General features: G+C 40.5%; 1 protein-coding gene across 1 annotated transcript in view; it reads right to left on the bottom strand.

Annotated features, from left to right (window-relative positions):
• Window positions 1–22333, bottom strand: part of FBN2 (fibrillin 2) — a 220154-nt gene extending 197821 nt beyond the window's left edge. The window contains exons 1-5 of the mRNA XM_070465076.1: window positions 21877–22333; window positions 20948–21030; window positions 15538–15636; window positions 12364–12459; window positions 8453–8548 (exon numbers count right to left, since the gene is read on the bottom strand). Coding sequence (XP_070321177.1) covers window positions 8453–8548; window positions 12364–12459; window positions 15538–15636; window positions 20948–21030; window positions 21877–22130 — 628 coding nt within the window. The 5' untranslated portion in view covers window positions 22131–22333. The remainder of the gene's footprint in view (window positions 1–8452; window positions 8549–12363; window positions 12460–15537; window positions 15637–20947; window positions 21031–21876) is intronic.
• Window positions 22334–23086: the final 753 nt, after the last annotated feature.

The following is a 23086-nucleotide window of genomic DNA, read 5'->3' as shown; positions in this document are numbered from 1 at the left end:
GAAAAGACTATGCAAATGTAATAGATTCATAGCTATTATCTAACTGACATGCAAGCAATGAGTTCTACTGAATGATGTCTCTGCCTTCAGCTTCTCAAACTTCCATTTCTTTTAGGTTGCCACTTCAGGTTGACCTTTACAGAGCACTTCTTTTAAATTTAGAAGTCCTTTACAATCCCTCTCCCCTGAATAGAGGGCAGCCTCTTGACTTTGGCATTCCAGACTTCATACATTAAGGTTCAAGCCTATTTTTCCAGCCTCATCTTCTCCTCATCCCTTTCACCATGGTCTTAGAGCCATACTGAAAAAAAAGCATCCATGAACATTCAAAGACCTCTACTATGTCTGTACTTTTTTTCATCCTATTTCTTCTACTTGGAACCGCTGTGTTTATGCAGTCACACATACAGTCTGCCTTTTATATACTGCGCTATGTGGAGCAGACGGAATACAAAGCCAACTTAAGATAAAAAGCTTTGCTCTCAAAAAAGCTCACAGCTAAGAAAGCAAGCAGGCACAACCCAAAGATGAAGAGAGCTAGTCTAAAGGAATGGGACATGCAACAGGTCTGGTCAAAAAAAGAGCAAGCCTAATTATTCCAAGAAAAGTAAGGCAAGGCAGGGAGGCAGGTGGTGGTCAAAGAAAGATTTAGCAACGGACAAGCCCACTGATTACAAGTACCTTGAGTGAAATAAACTCTACTAAGTATTAGTTAACACTGTGAAATGCTTGGAACAAGACCTTGTGCATAGGGAAGGCCGAAACGAAGACTAAAGAGACCAATATGACAGTAACTACTAATAGTAATGCTGATATTTACAGTAGAAATACTTCAAAACAAGAAGAGCAGGGTCTACAAATTCAACTGCCTAGCATGCAAGACCTGGAGGAGGGCATGGCAACCCACTCCAGTATTCTTGCCTGGAGAATCCCCATGGACAGAGGAGCCTGGCGGGCTACAGTCTATGGGGTTGCAGAGAGTCAGGACATGACTGATCGACTAAGCACAGCACAGCATGCAAGGCAGTGATGACAATACATGATATTTTTCATTTGATATGTATTATTAGAAAAAATCCACTCAAAAATTCAAACAGTGAAACTTAACGCTATTCACAACTGATGTACTCTGATCTGAGACACTCCTAGTAATGCTGGAACAATCTCCCTCATCCATAAAGACTATTTTGTCTAGGAGAGCATATCATATCTTGGCTTTATTTCTCATAATTTTAGCTTGTTATTTATTAAGCCCTTACTCTATGCCAGACACTGGCTAGGCACTTTATCTTTCACTTAATTCTCATCCCGGGAATGTGAGCCACTCTTAAAATATGCTGTTTATTCTGAGTCCTTACTCTTTCAATAAAAACAGCATTAAACTTTATTTGTATGACTTAAATTCCTTTATTCCATATTTGCAATCCCATGTTTAATACTGAATTGTTACCTTTTTGAGAACTAGGGAATTCATTTAAAAGAGATTAGCATCAGTAATTATCATTTATTGGATACCAGGTATTATATTATTAAGTCTTAAAAATAATTCAAGGTTGAAAGAGGAGATGCCTATTACATATGCAGAAACACAGATCAGAGAGGGCAATTACATTTCCAAGGTCACACAGGTCTTACTATTAAGGTTCTATTTTGGCTATACACTGTGTTCCTAAAACACAGGAAATGTCACTCAATAGATATCTACCATGTGTCACACACTGCCTGTTAGGTATTAGGAGCTTAACACAGTATTGCTTTTAACCTTCCCAACAACTCTATGAGGTAACTGCAGGTTCACAATCCTTTATTTGAAACCCTTGGAAACAGGTGTTGTTTAAGAACTTTTAGTATTTGGAATTTTTAAAAAATATACGATGATATAACATAAACCCCTCTCCCCACACATGCACATTTTATTTATTGCTTTTGGCTAACTCCTATGTATTTAACCTTTCATTATATTTCACTCATGTGTGTGTGTGTGTGTGTGTGTGTGGCAGCTTCACCTAGTTTTCATATTAGAACTCTAATGTCTCTGGTCTTGGTGGTGAAATAGGAAAATATTTATGAAGTTACACAAATATAAAATATTTGAATATTTTTATTTTGTATTGCAGGTTCCTCTGCCTCTAGATAGATAAAGCGATAAATATATAAGGGCACTCAGAGATGGAATAAATGAAAATACTCACTGATTTAACTCAAAGGAATTTTATAAATAAAGCAACAAGGTCTAACAGGCTGCCAGCACAGTCAATCTAGCTGCATAGATCGAAAGAGTGCAGGCTTAAACTGGACAGTGAGAAGTGGAAGACCTGGCCTCTCCCAGATCACATCAGTCAATGAGCTGATCTTCTCCCAAACTTAGAGCCGATCTTTATACCGCCTAGCATCTCCACTCTGAGTTTCAGCTTTCATCTCCCTGTGCTCTCCTTCTTCATTCTTCTTTTCTTTTCCTTCCCCTTCCCACTGCCTGCTCCTTTTGTCCTTCCTCATTTTCCTTCCCGTGTGTTCTTAGCGGCATTCAAGATAAGGATGTCATCTGAGCTACTGCCAAAAAGTCAAGTTCCCACAGATCTTCTGGTATTTCTCTGATGCCCATTTAAGGCTACGTTTAGCTTAGTGAGTGCAAGGTTATAAAATGTTCAGGAGTGCATAACTCTGTGTGTGTGTGTGTTTGTGTGTGAGTGCAGGAGCATGTGAGTTTGACATCTGCAGTTGGTAATGTTCTCCCTCTGTTCCTGGCAATTTCATTCTCACTAAATCCTCTGAGCCTTAGAAAAAGGGAGACCTCTTATTTCTATAAAACAACATCAGTTCAGTAACTGTGATAACTGGTATTCATTATGGAGTTTAAATAACGTTATTCAGCATGCGATTCCACCATGCGCTATGGTATAATATCAACATAAGCGTTGATACTGCTTTTTCCCATTATAATGGGTTGGGTTTTTTTTCATTCAGATTAACTGCAAGAAGACTTCTGTAATTCTCCTTTAATCAGAAACCATTTCTGAGCTCTCTCACATAAATTTGTTCCTACTCCTATTATAGTATTTATTATGTCACATTTTACTTTAATATTTAAATAAATGATTAGGCTTATTCTTTAAATAGATAATTTGCTCCTCATTAACAGGGAGTCTGTATTATTGGTATTTGTAACTTCAGCTTCAAGTACTTTGCCTAATACTTTATAAATACTCAATATGTGACAAATATTTATAAATAAATTTAGTCCCCCTCATGTACATTCTAACTTGTAGTTAAAAAAGGGAAAAATTCCAAAAGCACTAGGAAAAAACTATAGATATCTGTAAGATTTGGAAATGGGGAAGACTTTTTAAACATAAGGAATAAATCATAAAAAGTCTTTTCAGAAGGAAATGAACAGAACATATGAAAAGGTTTAAGCTTTCACATATTCAATGACCCAGCAATTACATTTCTAGGATATATTCTAAGACTAAAATCAAAGGTAAATACTTACCTACACAGATTTTTATCACAGCTTTGCTAACATACAAACAAACGAACTAACAAACTGAAAAGAAAACCTGAAAATGACCCTAAATGCTAAACATTATCTAATAGGAAACATAACTACAGTAGGCAGCTATATCACCATAACTGAGTTTAAGGTCTGAAATCAAATTGTTTGAGGTCATCCTTCCATTCTAATATCCCCAATGCTACCAGAAATTTGAAGTGGGCAAAATATCCTCATCTGAGATTGAGAAAATAACTTTACAAATATCATGTGGTTGTTTAGGATGAAGAAACCTAGCCCTCATTATTACAACATACAGTTCAACTATTACAATTCATATCTAATGTAATGCAGTTCATAACCTGAAAGGAGAAGCAAGATATTAGTATGTTTCATGTTATAGATCATAGAATATTCTTACAGTCGATTCCAGTGAGAATGGAAAGATCCCACTCTTTGTAAGCAATATATGTGAAATAGAACAAAGGACTCAAAGTATAACCCGAATCTTAAAAGTAACTAATTCTGAGAGAAATTATAAATACTGCAGTTCTTATTTCTCCTTGTCTTATTTTCTAAATTATCTTACAATGAACACACGTCACCCTTAGATAAGAATGAGACCATGGGAGGAATTTGTTCTAAAAATACCGCCTATACATTTCTTTAAAGCATCAAGTCCACTGCATATTTAATTCCAAAGAGAATTCTGCCTCTTTCACTATATGTAAATTCCAAGATCATGGAATAAGCATTGATAAATTATTTCTGAACAAATTTGAGTCTGGTCTACAGAATCCCCAGAATTTTGGAAAACCCTAATTTGTCCATTTCCACTGCTGTTTTTAGAGAATCTGGATAAGGTCTGAGTGGGTTTAGTAACAGTCACAATTACTTTACCAACTGAAATATGGGTGGATGACCAAAAATGTACAGAATTATTCAAGAGGTTATAATTAGACCTCAAGGTGTCAACACACAATACTGGGCAGTAAGTTTTAATTGATGCCTTTAGGGAAGTCACCATCATGACATTCCTCCTGAATGAGACAGTAAGAGATGCACTGTATGTCTGTCAAATGTCCACTTAAACAGGCGCGTAATAATGAACAATCAGGACCCTGACAATTAAATACTGTTTCATGATGGAGGGAGGGAGTGAGCACCCTCGACCGGAAGTATTAGAGAAGAAGCTGAGTTGACCCCTCCTGGACATGTTTTTAGACACTGAATTCATGCATTAACTGCATGATTTTATGAAAGTAACCCTGAAGGTAAAATCCATCCATTTTACATAAGGACATGAAAATTTAGATTTTGTAAACAATTGCAACTTGATCTCACTTTTTCTTCCAATGCAGACTAACAAAAGGAATTTTTCTTTAAAATGTCAAAAGGTTAAAAAGTCAATTTCCAATCCTTCTCTTTAAGGCATCATTTATTGAAAGACGTACATTTTAAAGGAAATGTCACTAAGCATAAGGATATTTGAAATGTTACCAAACTTACACATTTTTCAAAAGGAGTTCATGTTTACATGCTAAAAAAACAATTTGTAGCAGTAATTTATAATATATCAGAGACCCATAATTTAAAAGGGTCTCTGATATATTTCTAACAGATGGTCCTTATATAAGCTTCAAGGAAAATTCAATTACAAAACATGATTTCAACAATCATTCAAGGTAAAGAAGCTGAAACAGGGACCTTGAGCAGGCCACATTTATTATCAAGTAATCACTGTTTTTAGTCTAGAAATCCTTCAGGTATATTTGTTTCTTGCCTGCCTGCCCCCTCCAAGTTTCTACCGACAAATAATAAAATACACTTTAAGTGTTAAGAGAAAAAAAACGCCGAGTCTTGATATATAATAATGATTTCATTTCTATGTATTCTCAGGTGTACATTAAGTACAATATTTATCTTTTTCAAATGCCATCTGTTTGAAGAGAGAAGCAAAAAGAATTAAGTATCTTCATGTGCCTTTGACACTGCTAAGCCGTCTGCATTCTGTAATCAGCATGAGACCACAGGAACTCTTTCTTTAAGGCTAAGTATAAAAGGTCGTTGTACGTATCAGCAAGAGTGAGGAGAAAACTCCAAAGTTCAGCTTACACAGCACCAAGATTCAGGTTAAATACTACAATCATGCCAGTCATTAACTACCACCCAGTCTCTATCTCCAGGCAGGAAACCAGTCTGCCAGAAGCCCAGATAACTGGAAAAACTGCCAGGTTTATCATACTACTGGATCCCAAGAGACCAATTTAAAGGGAAATTATGTGTTCTACACTAAGAAGAAAAGTATGTCTAATTTTACAAAAGTCTCTTTTTTTTAGGACAACAAAGAACGTATGTTTTTAAATTTAGTAATTGAAAAATAGGGCTTCCCAGGTGGCGCTAGTGGTAAAGAAGCACCTACCAACGCAGGGGACATTAGAGACGCTGGTTTGATCCCTGGGCCGGGAAGATCCCCTGAAGAAGGGCATGGCAACCCACTCTAGTATTCTTGCCTGGAGAATCTCATGGACAGAGGAGCCTGGCAGGCTGCAGTCCATAGGGTCACAAAGAGTCGGACACGACTGAAGCAACTTTGCACGCACGCAAATTGAAAAAGACAATATGAATCTTAAATGTGAACTGGGCACACAGGGCTATTTACTAACCTCAACATAAGTAAGTTCTTCTTTTTGTAGCAAATTCAGACAATGTTTCTTGAGAAAAATTATGAACTCCATTCTCAGTGGGATTAGCTATTGCAGATTAGAAATTCAATTAAAAAAATATATTTTAAGGACATTAAAGTTCACAGTTGCAATCTAAGATTGGAAATTGCTAATTCCTTCTTTGGAAGAAATGGAGTTTTAGAATCTTCATCTGAAGGTGAATACTTAAAAAGATTTTTAAGCAAACCCACGTTAAAAAAGAAACACTTCAGGCCAATTCGTTACTTAGTTTTGTAGTGCTTCTGAAAACACGCTACTGTACATGTAAAATATATTTTAATGTCTTTATTAAGTTTCCATAAATTTAGTAAGGACTAACAAACCCAATGAATGAATAACTGTTGCAGACAGAATAATGATGTAATGCCTGGAAGCCTCTTTGTCAAAAAAACTACCCAATTCCTCTGCCAATTAAGAATTGAATTTGAAATCTGCTTTAGGATGAAAGTACTGAAAAGTTTACATGATCTCCAGAAATATGAACATCATCTCCACCAATTATAACTATGTTTGAAATTTTAAATTTTACTATTTTTCCATTCTATGGTGTTTAAATAAACATCATCTCAGAAATTTGTTTTATTCCATTCTCAACAACTTATCACTTTATGCTAACATTTCATAATTAATTTTTCTTCCCCAAATAAAAGCATCTGGTGAAGACATTTAAATTTCTCCTAAGTATAACTATAAACTCTGTCATCTGTGGAATGTACTTCGGTCCCAAGAAATCTCAATTACCCCAGAAATAATATAAATATCTTAATGTACATATACATACAAGTGTATGTTAAAAGGCTGCATACATCTTACTTTTCAAACTTTACCATATAATTCTAATTTCTCAGCTTCTTCGTGAGCTTTAACCTGAATGCCAGGATTAAGTTTTGTCAGCGTAATGGATATAATTTGAAAAACATAAGGTTTCTTTGCAATTCAAAGCCTCTGTACATACATAAACCATCACCACTATTTATCTCTAACATTTCAATGACATAACTTCATATACTTAAAGTTTCACAACAGAGAAAGCACTATACAACTTTAGATGCTATGACAAGCCCTGGAAAAGTAAATTGAGCATGTATGTAATTATGAATGATTATGTAATACTGATTTTAGTTTAAGCTTATTTTACTTTTATGGTTCAGTGGTAAATAGTTGTTTATCACATTTTATAAAATTGATCTTTGGTATGCCCTTTTGCAATATATGAGCATTACTAATAGTTCATGTATTGCATCAACATTGGGGATTTTCAGTACTCTACAGGTCACAAACTTGGCTGCTACTTAAATTACGATAAACCGGTTTCAAATGGGCTTGACCAACAGTTCACACAAATAAGGTGGACAAAGATGGAAACCCAGCCAGCACCCATTCTCTAGCCCTTTTCTCTTGCCCACCACAACTTCCACTGGGTTGAGACCAAACTCCTCCTTTCAGGTGACTCTGGGACTCTTTCATCATCTCCTGCTCCTAACATATGTCCTGATAAGTTTACACGGAACATATTAATACCACTCCTCTTATCAGTGATTGGTTCAAAAACTCAAGATTAAGCCGATCAGCATAGGAAATAACTCTGAAGGCTATTACTGGCCCGTAGTTAGAGGAGAGGTTTTCTCTCTCTAGATGTGAACAAGAAAGCACGTTGCATTAGTTACAGCTGACAGTCATTTTACAACCATACAGAACTGGTGGGTAGGGCAAAACCGACACAAAAAGGCAGGCAGGGCCAAAGAGAAGTAGAACAACTGAATGAGTCTTGATCATGTCCTACCTGAAGCCCACTGACTCTGGACATTTTGTTATGCAATGTAATATATTTCCTTGTTGGTTAGGTTCATTTATTTCAGGTTTCTGCAGGTCTTGCAACCAAGAACATATTACATCTTTACATCTTTTTTTAACAGAGGCAATGCTCCCAACAGTGACTCCTAATTTGAATTAACTCCAAATTATTAGAATTTGCCATCCAGTCACTCACTCAAAATCACCCCACAGCCATAGTGCCAAGAGCTGGCCTTCTAAGCTGAGGTTGCTCTGGTGGAAAAAACTGAGATACTTCAGCTGCTATTAGCTACATCACAAAATCTGACCATGCAAGTTACAGACATAATCAAAGAAGAAAATATTGTTTCATTATAAGAATTTTCATTGGGTAATAAAAATATTACACATATTTACAATAAGATAGACTTCTTCAAAAGGGCGTTCTTTTTTCTCTTCTTACCTCTTTCACACTGTGGACCAGTGAATCCATAAACACAAGCACAGCGGTTAGGTCCGATACAACGTCCACCATTCTGACATCCATTTTCACAGACAGCTGCACACAAACACAGCAAGAAGCTCATTACACAGTAAAAGTCCAAGTATAATGTAGGAGTGTAGATATGTAGCCAATAATGGATCTTACCTCTAAAACATGTCACATCATGCATTTAAATAAATATATTTCATTGTATATTGAGACTAAAACCTCCACAATTCACATAAATCACATTGCTATGCAATCATTCAGTAAAGTTTTTTTTTCTATAAATCAGAATCACAAGAATTGGCTGACTCTGATCATACAGTCAGAATACAATATTTAATCCTCTATTTCAGTCCTATGAACCTACAATCTACTTTCATAGGTTAAAGGTGATTAAAATATGAAAGAAGATTGCAGACTCTAGAAAACAGACAGAGGGAGAAAACTCTCCACGGGATATAATTTCACAGAAACAGCTGTGTAAGTATTTGAATATTTTGATTTCTAAAGATATACTGCAAATGAGTAACACTCACCTAATGTAATTAATCAAAAGGAAAGGAATTTTCTTTAAATACTGTGAAGGTGTAAGAGATGTAAATGAAAGGCACTGTCCCAGACATGGTCCCTCCTTAAACATATGCTAGCCCTTAAACCATGAATGGGAAAACACATCCATGACTGACCCTCAGGATCTATCCCTGGGGAGGCGGAGGGAGGACGTCTCTCAGGGTTTTCTAAGACAGAGCTTCCAAATGCTTCTCCAGGGGGAAGAAGAGGACTGGATAAGCCTGGAGCATGTCCTGAGAGGGCTGGTTCAGTAGAGATGAATACTAGGCTCACCTACACAGGTCAGATTAACAATGCCTCCCTTCTCACGAATTTTTTACATTGGTGTGGAAAACATAGTTATTATTCATAAAAATTATGTTAACAGGTAACATGGCTTTCTGTTACTTGAAAGGAAATTATGTTTTTTAATTTCTCAATTTTAATTTTTAATACAGCAAATATCAGCAGGTATAACCCATTTAAACAAAAGGTCCTTGGCATCTTCAGTAATTGAAGAAAGTATCAAGAGCTTCTCTGAACAAGAATGCCATTGCACTCTATTCCTGCTCTCTCATGAGAGAGCATGATTCCAGGAGAGTGACCGCAGGGTGTCTTCATATCCCTTCATTTGCTATAGTATTTGATATACTGAAGATTCTCAAAATCTCCTGCAATATGTCAAAATCTTGCAGCCTTCTTCTCACTTTTTGGGGAGGTGGAACAACACAGGGAACAGATAAAGGAGCTCTGCTGTGTTCAGCACATCTCAATCACATCATCTTTCAATTCTCAGCTTCCCTGCCTGTAAAGCAGAGCTAATAGTTTGAAGATAAAATGGTGTAAAAAACAAAATGCACAGTGGCTACAGATGAAGGTGTTCTACAATCTCAACTCCCCTTCCTTTTTATACTGAAAAGGGTCTGTGTGGAAAACATGACTTGCTCTGTAGCAGCCAAAGTTTACACTGAAGAGCAGCAGCCGAGAAGGGAAGCAGACAAGACAGATAAAAGTGGACCAAAGGGGATAAAAGAAGCAATTCCCTTCTTTTGAATGAATTATGATGGAAGTTACTTTAAAAAGTAATTTTTTGGTAACAAAACAAGACAGAAACAAATGTTACCTCTCAACTGGAGTTGAAAAGAAACTTGTGTAAGCCTAAATTTCCACCATGGAAAGAATGCTGACCACACAGGAAGAGGAAAAAGTACTTACACCTAGTGTGGGACAAAGCAAAACGCAGGGGAGAAAAAGACTATGGGAAGAAGTATGAACTGCCTACTGTGATCTGGGGAAAAGGGAGAAGCAAGCCCTATTTCAAGATGGTCAGACTGTGAAACAGAACCCTGATCATGACTGCTGAAGTCTGAATATTTTTATTCAGTAAATATTTACTGAGCACCTACTCTACTCAGAAATATGACAAGTGTCTGTTTTTATCAGACAGACTCTTGGACCACTCAACATAGGTACAAACAGTCTGACCTAAGTCAAATCTGAAATTATCATTACTTCAGCTCAGTTCAGTTCAGTCGCTCAGTCGTGTCCGACTCTTTGCAACCCCATGAACTGCAGCAGGCCAGGCCTCCCTGTCCACCACCAACTCCCGGAGTTTACTCAAACTCGTGCCCATCGAGCCGGTGATGCCATCCAGCCATCTCATCCTCTGTCGTCCCGTTCTCCTGCCCCCAATCCCTCCCAGCATCAGGGTCTTTTCCAATGAGTCAACTCTTCGCATCACTTACTACTACACAAACATATCGGAATAAAAAAAGATGCTGCACCAGATTTGTTGCTCAGTCTGTCAGTCATGTTCAACTCTTCGCGACCCCATGAACTGCAGCACACCAGGCTTCCCTATCCTTCATTATCTCCTGGAGTTTGCTCAAATTCACGTCCACTGAGTTAGTAATGCCATCCAACCATCTATTCCTGTCGCCCCCTTCTCCTACTGCTCTAAATCTTTCTCAGCATCTGGGTCAAAATGTTAAAAAAAGAAAAGTTGTTGTTTCCACACAAGACAATATAAATCTCTACTCCTGGTGCTACCTTTTTCCAATGTCTTCCAGGTTATCATGCTCTCCCAGTTTTCCTCCTGTCTCGCTATCTACTCTTTCTCACTCTTTGCTGGCTCCTCCTTCCTCGTCTCCACCTCAAAATGCTAGGCAACAATCAGGGTTCTGGCTTCAGTCCACTTCTCTTCTCTACCTGCACCAACTTCCTAGTGATCTTTGTCCAGGCCCACGATGAAAATGTCAGCCATATCAAAATTCAATCTATATGCTCCCAAACTCGTATGCCTATCCCTGACCTCTCTCCTAAGGGCTGAGCTCATAGATCTTTTCACTTAGAAGTCTAACAGACTTCATCAAATCCAAAACAAAAACTCTTGACACCCCACGCTCTGAGCCCCACCCGGCCCCCATCCCACCTAATCCCCACTCAGTCTTTTGCATATCAGAAAATGGCATCACTATTCAGCCCAGAGCTCAACTCAAGACTTCCAGTCGTCACTATGGATCTCGGCTTGTCCTTTTAGTCTCATGCATCACACCCATTCCATCAGTACACACCTTCTTCCATATATTCCACCTCCAATGATAGCTCAATCTAAGCAAAAATCACACCCTGAGTTCCTACAGCATCATCCACCAGAATCACTGGTCTAGCCTCCTAGCTGGCCCTTCTATATTTTTTCTTGCTCTTTCTACAATCCAGTTTCAACACAGCAGCCAAAGTGGTTCTTTTTAAATGTTAATCAGGTTGTCTCACTCTACTGCTTAAACTGTACCAATAGCTTCACATAATATTTACAGTACTGTCCAAATTTTTTCCCTTGGTTTATAAGGCCTGACACCTCTGTCTCTGAACTCCCCTACTTATTGAAAAATCATTTCATAGCCCTTTACTGTGGTATTACAATAGATTTTAGTAATAAAATATATCTGAGCAAAAGATAATTTAAATAAGCATGGCTCTCCAGGGTTAAATTTGGGATATCCTAAAGAGAGAGAGAGATCACAGCAAACATTACCATATTTTCAGAAAGGCATTCATGTTTTATGGAACTAGATAAATGAAAATCAAGTAAATATTTAATTGTAATATATGTCATATTTGATAAAGCCTTAGTGATATTCAACAACATCAATACTCTAAAATAAAAATTTTTTGAGAGCTGGAAAAAATTATCTATTCAGCTGTAAGGTATGTCTTTTCTACATAAAAATATTTTTTGAAGGATCACAGGCTTTACAAGACCTATTATGACTGGTATGAAATATCCATTCAATCAAATTATTCAAATAAATCAAGTTTATTCTAATGTTGCTTACGTTGTCCACAGTAAGTTCCAATATATCCCTTCTGGCACTGGCAATGGTCATCTGCACAGGTCCCACCATTCATGCACCTAACGCTGCACTGCTGAACTGCAAAGAACAAAAAACATAAAATTATCAATCACCAAAACTATAGTATCTGTGAGAGTTATAAAACTATAATAAATGCCCAATTAATGAAGTAAATGTTATGACCCAAGCATACATCTATTTATCTGTAAGTACACAGATAAGCGTATCTGTGACATGTTATTTAGTATGTATTTAAAATCTATTACACTTTTAATGTTAAAGGAAGGAAATCTAAGGTGACTAGAAGTGTAAGTTCTAGGTTACAGGAGGCGCTCAAGTATCCATTCAGAATGCCGTGGCTGAGTGCCAGGCATTGCCATTCATCCAATGCTTAAGCAACTGCTTCTCTTTCTCTCAATACAAGTCTTTTAACAAGGTCTGTAGGTCCCACTGGAAAATACATGTCAAATCCTTCTCCTTTCTGTCACCACTGATATTGTGCGGTTCAGCTACCCTCATCTCTTACCTAGATTGTTGCAGTCACCTCCTGATGAGTTCCCTAGCTTCTACTCTTGCCCTTTTCAAATTCCTTCTCTGAAGAGCAACTACAGTCTTCTTGTAATAATACAAATAGCACTGCTTCCCTGTCTTATTTAAACCCTTTTAATGTTGCATTTGGGATATAACGCAAATCCCTCCATGACCGAGGCAGCCATGTATAATCTATCTGGATTTGTCCGCTTCTCTGAGATCTTCTCCTCCCAACCTGTCTCTTTGTCATCACATGAATCTTTTAGTTTCTCAAGTGGAAGAAAGATGTTTTGATTTGCTACTTCCTTGCCCTGTGAAGATCCCTACTTGGTTCATCCTAGTCCTTCTGAACTCAGCTTCAATGTCACGTTGCACGCATCAGCATGATTTTGTCTAGCTCTCGTGTCTATGTTCTTCCTTGGTTCCAGCCTCTTCTTCACAGCCAGGTTTCCTTCCAAGAACTAATCACAATCTATAATGACACTGTGGTGTTTGTGTACTTGTGTTTTGTCTGTCTGTCTACAGGAATGTAAGCTCCGTGACAGTGGATACCAAGCCCATCATGATAGCAAGGTATTGAGTTCAGTGCTATTTTCTGGGACCATGGCAAGTGTGGAAGAAACAGACCGTTGTCAGCCACGGATCAAGAGTCTCATGCCACAGTTTTGGATGCCTACTACTCATTCAAGTGGAGATGTCCAGTAGGAAATGGGACACGTGAATATGAAGCCCAGTGGATGGATCTGCTCTAGAGATAATCATTGTAAGTTAGCAACATATTGGTTAGTGCTTGCCCAGTCACTTAGTCGTGTGTGACTCTTTGTGACCTCATGGACAGAGGACCTGCCAGGCTCCTCTGTCCATGAGGATTCTCCAGGCAAGAATACTGGAGTAGGTTGCCATTTCCTTCTCCAGGTATCTTCCTCACCCAAGGATCAAACCCAAGTCTCTTGCATCTCCTGCACTGGCAGGTGGATTACCACTGCATCACCTAGGAAGGCCCATATTAGCAGTAGTTGAAGACATATATGTAAATGAGTTCACCTAGGGAGGACAGAACTTTGGGAATACTTAACTGTGAATGTAAGGCTAATAAAGGGGATACAGAAAGGACACTAAGAAAAAATGATCAATAAAAGGAGTGTTGGGAGCCATTACTTTCATATAAGCGAAGGGAAAAGAGAGCATTTCAAGAAATAGTGATTAACGGTGCTAAATGCTTTGTGAAGTTGGATCACCATGAGGACTAGAGAGGAGAAAAAAGTTCCTGATGGAAAAGCAGCCAGTATAACTCAAGGCCAAATGACTCAGGGATTCTCCTATTAAATTATATACCACAAACTGAAGGTCAGCCAATGATTCTTCAGCTGTCCCACTAGAGGAATAAAAAAACTGAATTATAAAAAGTTTCTCCAGGATTGGGTGTTTTGCTGAGGGTATATTTGAGAAAACTAAGAGAAGAGAATAACGAAGATATGGGGAATGGTATCTTCTAGGCAGTCAGAGGGAAGGATATGACAGTAGTGGAGGAAAACGGTATTCAGGGTGGTCAAGAAAGTCTTGAGAAATTCTACATAATGGGTTTTGGAAGATTTAAACAATTACATGATATTTTAAAAGAAAATGAAACTAGAGCGCTAATCAAAGTTTCATCATGAGACAATGACATTTGTCGTATGAATCTTGAATCTTATATTCCTCAATCAGACAGATTATCTATTACTTTTACTTAGGAAAAATTTATAGAAAGAAATGTTAAAAATATAACAACTTCATATTAGTTTGAGGTAGATAAGTATTAATTACTGAGCAATTACATAAATAATAACTGCTTCTACTTGGCTATAAAACATTACCTTAAATACTGTCCTAAAAGATTGATCTTGGACCTTAAAGACCCAATAATTCCTCCTTAGGTCATGTAAAGCACAATTTTAGTCCACTGTTACAGTGATCTTACAGAGCTGTTGGGAGTTAGTATGTGTAAAGCAAAATAAGTTAATATATGTAAAACATCTGATCAGTACCCAATAAGTATTTGTTATCATCTCAGTGCTCTTCTCCTTCCCCTTTAGTTAACCCACAAAACAGTATACGAGACACAGGAGTTAAGCAAAGGCAATAAATAAAGCTGAGGATTTGAGTCTACAGACTTGGGCATCAGAATCCCTGGATTCAAATCTATCTTACTTTGGGTGAGTTAAACCTTATGTCCTTCTCTGACAATAGGGTAATAATAGTATCTCATTGTAGTCATGTGAGGCTTAATTAAATACAATGATATAGTCAAACACTTAGTACCTGTAATAAGTACCGGTAAAAACACAGTAAATTCCAGCTATTACAAAGAATTACTTCTCACTAAATCCAGGCTCTTTCACTCAGTAGACGCGTATCTTCTGGACCAGTACGAAATCGTTTTTCTTCACCACCACCCCATTAGCTCCTAGTTGTTGTTGGCAACAGCTAAGCCACCAAAGGTTTTTACTCCAAAGATTAGTACTGACCTAGTTAGCGCAGAAAATAATCGTGGGTCCACAGCCTCATTGAAAAGGACAGTTACCATTTATTCAAAAGATAACTTACAGATAACGCAGTAAATAAGGTCACATACGAAAAACGTACTTGATTTTGATCCACAGGTTGGTGATATTTGGCCGCTGGAACAAGTACACATGTTAGGACGTGAACAAAATCCATCTCCGCAACTATTTCTACAAATTGCTGTGGAAAGCACAACAGGGAAACGTGTGAACAAAAAGGTAATAAGCTACTGACTACAAACCAAGGAAGCTATAGTTAAAAACAATAAAGCTGAAAAACTAAGACATAAAAATACGTGCTATATATAATGCCTAATTGTAGATATGCATCAAAAGTACCCACTGTAGACAAGTGAATGAGTCTCTTAAGTATCCTTATGATAAAAATGCACACAAGCGAAGCTACTTTAATTTCCATAATCTTAACTGTTCAACTCTTTATCAGTATGGGCCATCTTTTCCATTCAAGGCAGAGGGTTTATATTCAGAATTCACCAAGAGAAGACAGACTTGATCCTAGGAAGCGAGGAGAGCTGAGGAAACCCAGACATCTTGTGTACCCTCAGAAAACACAGCCCAGTCTGTAAAGGACCTTCACAGGAGACAGAGAAAGTGAAATTGGCTGAGCTGGAGACTCCACGCTCTAACGACTTGGCCAAGCCCCAGGGGTTCCATACACATTCCTTCCCGGCTGGTATCTGACCTGCCCCATCATCAATCTTTGTTCCCCTTAATAATTCTCTTTCTCCTTCCTCCAGCCGTTCTTCTCCCGTACTACCTCCACAACCTAGCCTATTCCTGCTGCTCAGAAAAGCTGCTGCGACATTTTGATGAAGGGAGAGTCAAAGCCTCCTGCAGCTGTGACCTCGAAGGTATGAGGGTCATCAGAGCAAAGAATGTTAGGCTCACTGACACAGCACATACCAAAGATCTTCAAAATCAGTAGCCTTCAAATGGGAAGTCTCTCCCATACAGAGTAAGTTTCATTTAGGAGCTGATTTATCTCTATACCCACAACTAAATTCTCTCTCTGCAAAGCATCAGGCAAGTGTTTTAATGCTCCATTAATGCTCCATGAATGGATGGATGAAGACAGGAAGAGGAGAGTATGGGAATGTCCTGAAACTAGCTGTACATATGTATGTAACTGTGTGTACCTATCTTCTGCTAGCGAGGAGTCTCACAATTTTCAAAGAGATATGAGACCCCCTCAGTACATATTGTAAAGGGTGTGTTTTATAGAAGTAAACTAACTCAATAATTGTTTTGCTTCTCCAAATTGCCTTTGACACCCACATAATACAGCCTGCATCTCCATTAGTACAATGAGGATGTCCTAGATCACAGAGTAAAAGTAAAAAACGATTTTAGGCACAAACAAGGCTCCTGCCATGGAGTTGACTATTCTTAAAATGTACTGGACTTACTGATCACCAGTAACTTTCCAATGACAAAAGTTTATTAAAATACTGTTTTATCTCAAAGCCCCCTCATTCGCAGCAAGAAGACATTCAGTTTTGTTGTTCAGTCGCTAAGTCGTGTCTAAGTCTTTGCGATGCCATGGACTACAGCACACCAGTCTTCCCTATCCTTCACTATCTCTCACAGTTTGCTCCAAAGACATTTAGTTTAGGCTTAGGTTATATACCAAGTGCCCCTTCCCAGGTCCTAAACCCAAAGAAGATCTGATGGACTGGAGACTGGTCATCTTCAGACAGATCCCTATCGTGGCCGCAGATACCCACTACATCTGTGAACCCATGAAAAGCAGAATGCTCAGGCTCTTTCTCTTCACACTCATATCAAACTATAGTATATCTCATCTAAGTATCTGTCCCTACCACAATTGGGGGGAAAAAAAAATGAGGCCCAGAAATACCAGAGAGGGATGTAGAGAGGACCCGGGTGTTGGCATTTCAGTGATGCTGGGAGAAGACTCAAGTCAACAGCGGAGAGTAAATGAATGGTACCATGCAAGAGGTCTGAGGTTGAGCTCCCGCTCTGCCATTGACCCACTGCAAGCTTGGAGAAAACCCACAGCTTCTCTGTGTTTAGTGCTCTCATTGGTAAAATAAAACAAAGGGATTATATTGGAATGTTCTGATGTCTCTTCAGGTCTCAAACGGTATGGTTGTGGGCCAACCCCTTCCCACTGTTTTTCCACTGATCAACATGCTCTTCATAGCACAATTTCACAACAACAACAACGAAGAATTAATAAGCAAACTTTTCCATTGCTTCATGTCCTAACAAGAATTTAAAGAAAAAAACAAATGGAAACTAAGTCAATTTCATCGTTTTGGAAACAAATATTTGGAAGTTTGGAAATACTTCAGTGATTTTCGCAGGCCATAATTAAGAACAATAACAACAAAACACAGACTCAACTCAAAATGCATTAGGTTTCCAGTAGTTTGAGAAATATATTTTTATTTTAATATCTTCTCATGAAGCCTGGTCAAGGCCAACCAGATTAAAATTCTAGGAGTTGATCATTATGATATTTTTCTATAAAGAAAAAATGTTGATGTACAAATATATGAGGAAATTAATCTTTGGTCCTCCTTTTCTATTTGTGTTTTACTTATTCTCTTTTTCTAAGCAGAGCTTTTCTTCTGCTATATGGTGGAAAGTCAATAGATATAATAAATAATTTGTTATTGTAAGAAAGTCATGGGATGAAAATTCTTTTTTTTACTGAAGTCTAATTGATTACCAATATTATACTAGTTTCAGGCATATAGTATAGTACAGTGGTTCAGTATTTTTGCAGATTACACTCCATTATCCATTATGTTATTACAAGATAATGACTAAAATTCCCTTTGCTGTATAACATACCCTTGTTTCTTACTTCCCATATAACAGTTTGTATGTGCTAATCCCATACACTTAATTTGCCCCTTCCCCTCTTCTCCCCTCTGTAACCACTATGTTATGTGTGCCTGCATGCTCAGGGCCCAACTCTTTTCGACCCCATGGACTGTAGCCCGCCAGGCTCTTCTGTCCATGGGATTCTCCAGGCAAGAATACTGGAGTGGGTTGCCATTTCCTACTTCAGGGGATCTTCCCTATCCAGGGATCAAACCTGCAGCTCCTGCAATGCAGGCAGATTTTTTTACTGCTGAGTTACCAGGGAAGCCAAACATGTTTTCTGTATCTGTGAGTTTGGTTTTTATTTTGCACATACATTTATTTGTATTATTTTTTCTATTCCACATATAAGTGATATCATATAGTATTTGCCTTTTTATGTCTGACATTTCACAAAGCATAATATTCTGTAGGCCCATTCACATTGCTGCAAATGGCAGAATTTCATGGAATGAAAATTCCTAATTTTGACTTTATGATGTTTTCAATTCAGTTATTATCTCTATATACTTTAGTTTTCAATATCAAAATAATTGAGCTAATGAATTCAATGCAAAATATTATGCTAAAATTTAGATGAGACACACCCAAGAGAATATAAGTGCATTACATTCTCCCTCTCTTTTGCACACTGTTTTAGTCTTGGGTATTTGAATTACAATTTAAATGTGCTAATAGATATTTTTGTAGATATCTCTTGACACAAGTACAATAAATATTTCTTGGAGATAAAAAGATCATTTCAAAGTTATGTTTTTATAGAGTTATGGTACTTGTACATTCCAATGTATTTCATAAGCATCCAAATACCATAAGTTGTAGAAATGAAGGCTACAATATTCACTGTTACTTTGAGATTTCCAAAGCTGATCTTCTAAACAGTTAGAGGGCACAATGTTACTCAAAGACCAAAAGTGTTTAAGGCTGACACTCAGAGGATTATATATATATGTATACACACACACACACACACACACACACACATATATACATTTTTTTCCCTACTGCAAATATTCTAGAAGGCTCTGTTCTCTGGAATTCCCATTCCACACTGATCCAATAAAATCTGACTTTACAGATTTTCAACACGTACCATAAACCAATCCTTTCTCCTCGGCTGCTCTCCAACTCAATAATGGCAGCCACATTCATTACATTCAGTGAGTCAGACTTTCCGCAGTGCCTAAGTCACTCCCGGCTAGTATGGCAGGTGTGTGGTGAGTGACGTTAGCTGTTTCAGGATTCTAGGAGCCACGTAAGTTTAAAGCAGGCACGGTAACGCCCTACTGATCTGAAAAAGTAAATGTACCCTCCACAAATGCCTCCCATATATGACTTCTGTGCTGGAGGGAAAGGAATCCAATAACCTCCCATTCCTTTTAATAAAAGGAAAGGCTTATAATCAGAGGGTTTATTTAATATGTTTATGAATCATCCTAAAGAACACAGTTGTTGCTTCCTATTTTTGCTTCATTACCAGGTATTGTGAGACTTTTAGGGTAGAAAAAATAAGAAGCTAATATTCACAACACTTAAGATGTCATGCCTTTTAAAAAACTGCACAGAAATAACATTAAGGGTCTATCTGAACCCACAAAACCAATAACTATAGAGTCAGAGAGGCCACTACATCCTTATTATCCCTTGGGTAGTGTGGCTTGCCCTTTTTCTCTGTTCATATGGCATCATTATCTTCTCCCTGGAAAACATCGAGGTCAATCTAAAGTCAAGATTGGCTCTAAATAAACGTGCTGTCTACCATACCTGGCTCTCCTCCCAACAAGACAAATGTGGTTGTGCTATATAAATACACAAGAAAAGGCCAGTCACACTTTAACTCACAATTTCACAGGCATGTGAAATAAGACATCCCACAGTCCACCACAGTGAAGCTGGTAACTAATGACTTATCCAATTAAAACGTGGAGAACTGGTTACACACTTTGGAAATGGAATAAAATAATCAAAACATCAAAGGTCAGACATGCAAAACTTCTGAAGTTCTAAGGCTCACACTTTGGAAATCTACTGTACTTTATGAGATCTGGGGTCTGGAAATCCTAAATGTAAATGTCTTAAAAGTCAAGCCATGTGGAAGAGTTCTCTCTTTTAAAACTTCTGTTAACCTGGGTCAACGCCAAATCTCTGAGAGGGCTCCTTTCTTATCTATGTTATGTGGCTGCTAAGATGAAACCAGAGATAAAACCTAAGAAAGCCTGATCTTCAGAAGGTCTACACCTCCTGCGGAGTCAAAAGGCAGATCATTTACATAATCACCTTGTGGTCTTATCTGAGAACTTTCAGGAAGAAGTGGTTTGAGGTTATCTGGGGAATTGCTGCGCTCTCCCTTCGAGTTTGTATTAATAGACATAGAAAGATAAAACTTTCAAGTTATCTCTGAAACCTTTATCATTATTGCCCTTCAACAGTCTAGAAGTGAAGTCTAAACTGATGCAAATCGGCTGCTTCTTCCCCACCATTCAAATGGGGTCACCCCTAATCATTACTAGTGGCTACCGGATTATAAACGCAGTGTCCAAACCACTGAATGCAAAAGGTCCGCCCTGGGATGGGGCCGAGCGGGCCGCCCCAAGCTGCGATCCCAGCCTAGCACTCACGGACAATGCACTGGTTTCCTCCTGGGAGCGTCTTCCATCCGGGGCAGCAGTAGGAGTGGAACCTGGATCCGCATACGTTGGGCCTGCGAGACACAAGTGAAATCACACACACTGAGACAGGGATGTGGTAATACATTAGAGGTTTCCCTAAGCTTTACGGAGGACCCAAACTACACGTCAAACTGCTGTGGCTTGGGGCTCAGACGTGGAAGTGAATGGACTAGACACTGAAATGGGGAAGGATCAGAAACGTCTAAACACTGCCTTTCATCTACCCTCAGTTGCTGCTCTTTAAAAAGAGCGAAAAGAAACAGGGAAACATATAATTTGCTACCATTCTAGCCTCCGGATGTAGAGAACAAAGGGAACACTCCGTTTGAAAAATCCTTGTCCCCGTCCCCAAATCCATCCCTCCTTGATCGACTGTTACTTTGGCCCCGACGTGTCAAGGATGGCGTGTCAGAAGGTGGAGCGCTGGGCCTGAAGATTAGACGGAGCTGAAAGCCCCGCACAAGTCCTCAAACAAAAGGCTCGGAGCTGCGCCCCCGACGGTGGGGCGCAGGCAGGCTCCACCGGCCCCCGCGCGGCGCGGGGCGCACTGAGGCGCGCCTTCCGCCAGACATTCGGGACTGGTTCCCGCACAGCTGGCTCCGCAGGCGCTCAGCGATCCTCACCCAGAGGCCTCCAACTCACCCGCCGACAAACCCCCGAGGGAGGGTTTTTCTTTCTTTCTTTCTTTCTTTTTTTTTTTTTGCCGGCAGGAGGAAGAGGAGGAGGCGCTTCGTGGACTCTTCGGGGTCTACTGGTGGAAGGGGGCCCCGGCTCTAGCCACAGAACTAGGTTCTGGGAGGGATGGAAACTAGGTTCTGGGATGGAAAGCTGCCAAGCCGAGGTCCCCCCTCCCGCCCCCGCGTCGCCTGTCCACCTACCCTCGGAGCACGTCCTGCTGTCCTCGCCTGCGGACGCGGCTAGCCGCCGCGACGCCCTCCTCCCGGTACTCGGGCACCGCGAACCCGCCTTCAGAGCCCGCCGCTGCGGGCCGGACCTGTTGCGGTGGCGGCTGGGGCCGGGGCGCCTTGGGCGGCGGGGGCTGGGGCTGGCCGGCCGTGCACTGCGCCCAAAGCGCCACGCAGCCCAGCCACACGAAGTAGGGCTGGGGACACAGCCGCCGCCGTCTCCCCATCGCGCGCGCTACGGGCGCGCGGACCTTGGTCCGCTGAGAGGGAGCGCTCAAAGACAAAATCTGCGCGGCCCGAAAAAAGTCAGGTCTAACAAGCCCTTCGTCGGCCCCGGAGACTCGCGTGTGTTCGGGCTCCCTGCTCTAGCGGGAGCCCGGGACCCAGCGCCGGCCCCCCGGCTGCCAGCGGGGTGCGGGTTCTAGCGCAGCGGGCGGCGAGGCGCGGCGGCAGAGCGGCCGGCAGCCCCGCGCGGTCCACGTTGCATCCCCCGGGCCGCTGCCCCGAGCGACTCCAGGACCGCCAGCGGGTGGGGGCGGGAAATTACAAAAGTAACTCGAGCAGCCGCGGCGTAAAGTTACAAAGAAAGCGGACCTCAAAAGGAAAAAAAAAAAAAAAAAAAAAGGCCTGAACGCAGCGACTCTGCGGATTCCCGTGCGCTCCGGGCACAGACCTTGGAAAGCTGCAAAAGTCACCAGAAAGAAGCCGGAAAGCAAACAAAAGTCGCCCCCCCAAACAAGTGGAGGGTCCTTTCGGGGCTCTCCCGGAGTCCCCCGGGACAGCGACGCGCCGGCGGCGGCTAAAGAGCCGGGCGGAGGTGCGCGGGGCCGGGGCGAGCCGCCGGTGAGAGGGAGGGCGGGAGACTGGACGCCGGGGAAGATGCGGCGGGCGAGGGCGCGGCGAGGGGGTTTTGAGGCCCGGCGGGGCGCTGGGCGGGCCGGCGGGCGGCGGCTGTCAGTGGGGGCTGGAGCGCCGCCGTCCACACGTGGGGCGCAGCCCTGACCGAGGGGCTGGCGCAGAGTGGGCGGAGACAGAGTAAGGGGGCGACGGGGTGGGGAGGAACGAGGGGGGCCAGGGGCTGGGGGAGGGGAAGAGGAAGGGAGGGGAGAGGGCTGGGACTGGGGAGAGGGAGCGGGGGGCGAGCCGGAGAGGCAGGTCGGGGTTTGGAAAGGGGGCTTGGAAA

The sequence above is a fragment of the Odocoileus virginianus genome, chromosome 3 (genome assembly GCF_023699985.2).
Source record: "Odocoileus virginianus isolate 20LAN1187 ecotype Illinois chromosome 3, Ovbor_1.2, whole genome shotgun sequence".
Lineage (NCBI taxonomy): Eukaryota > Metazoa > Chordata > Mammalia > Artiodactyla > Cervidae > Odocoileus > Odocoileus virginianus.
The sequence above is the reverse complement of the archived record's forward strand: the minus strand, read 5'-3'. Positions and strand labels throughout refer to the sequence as shown.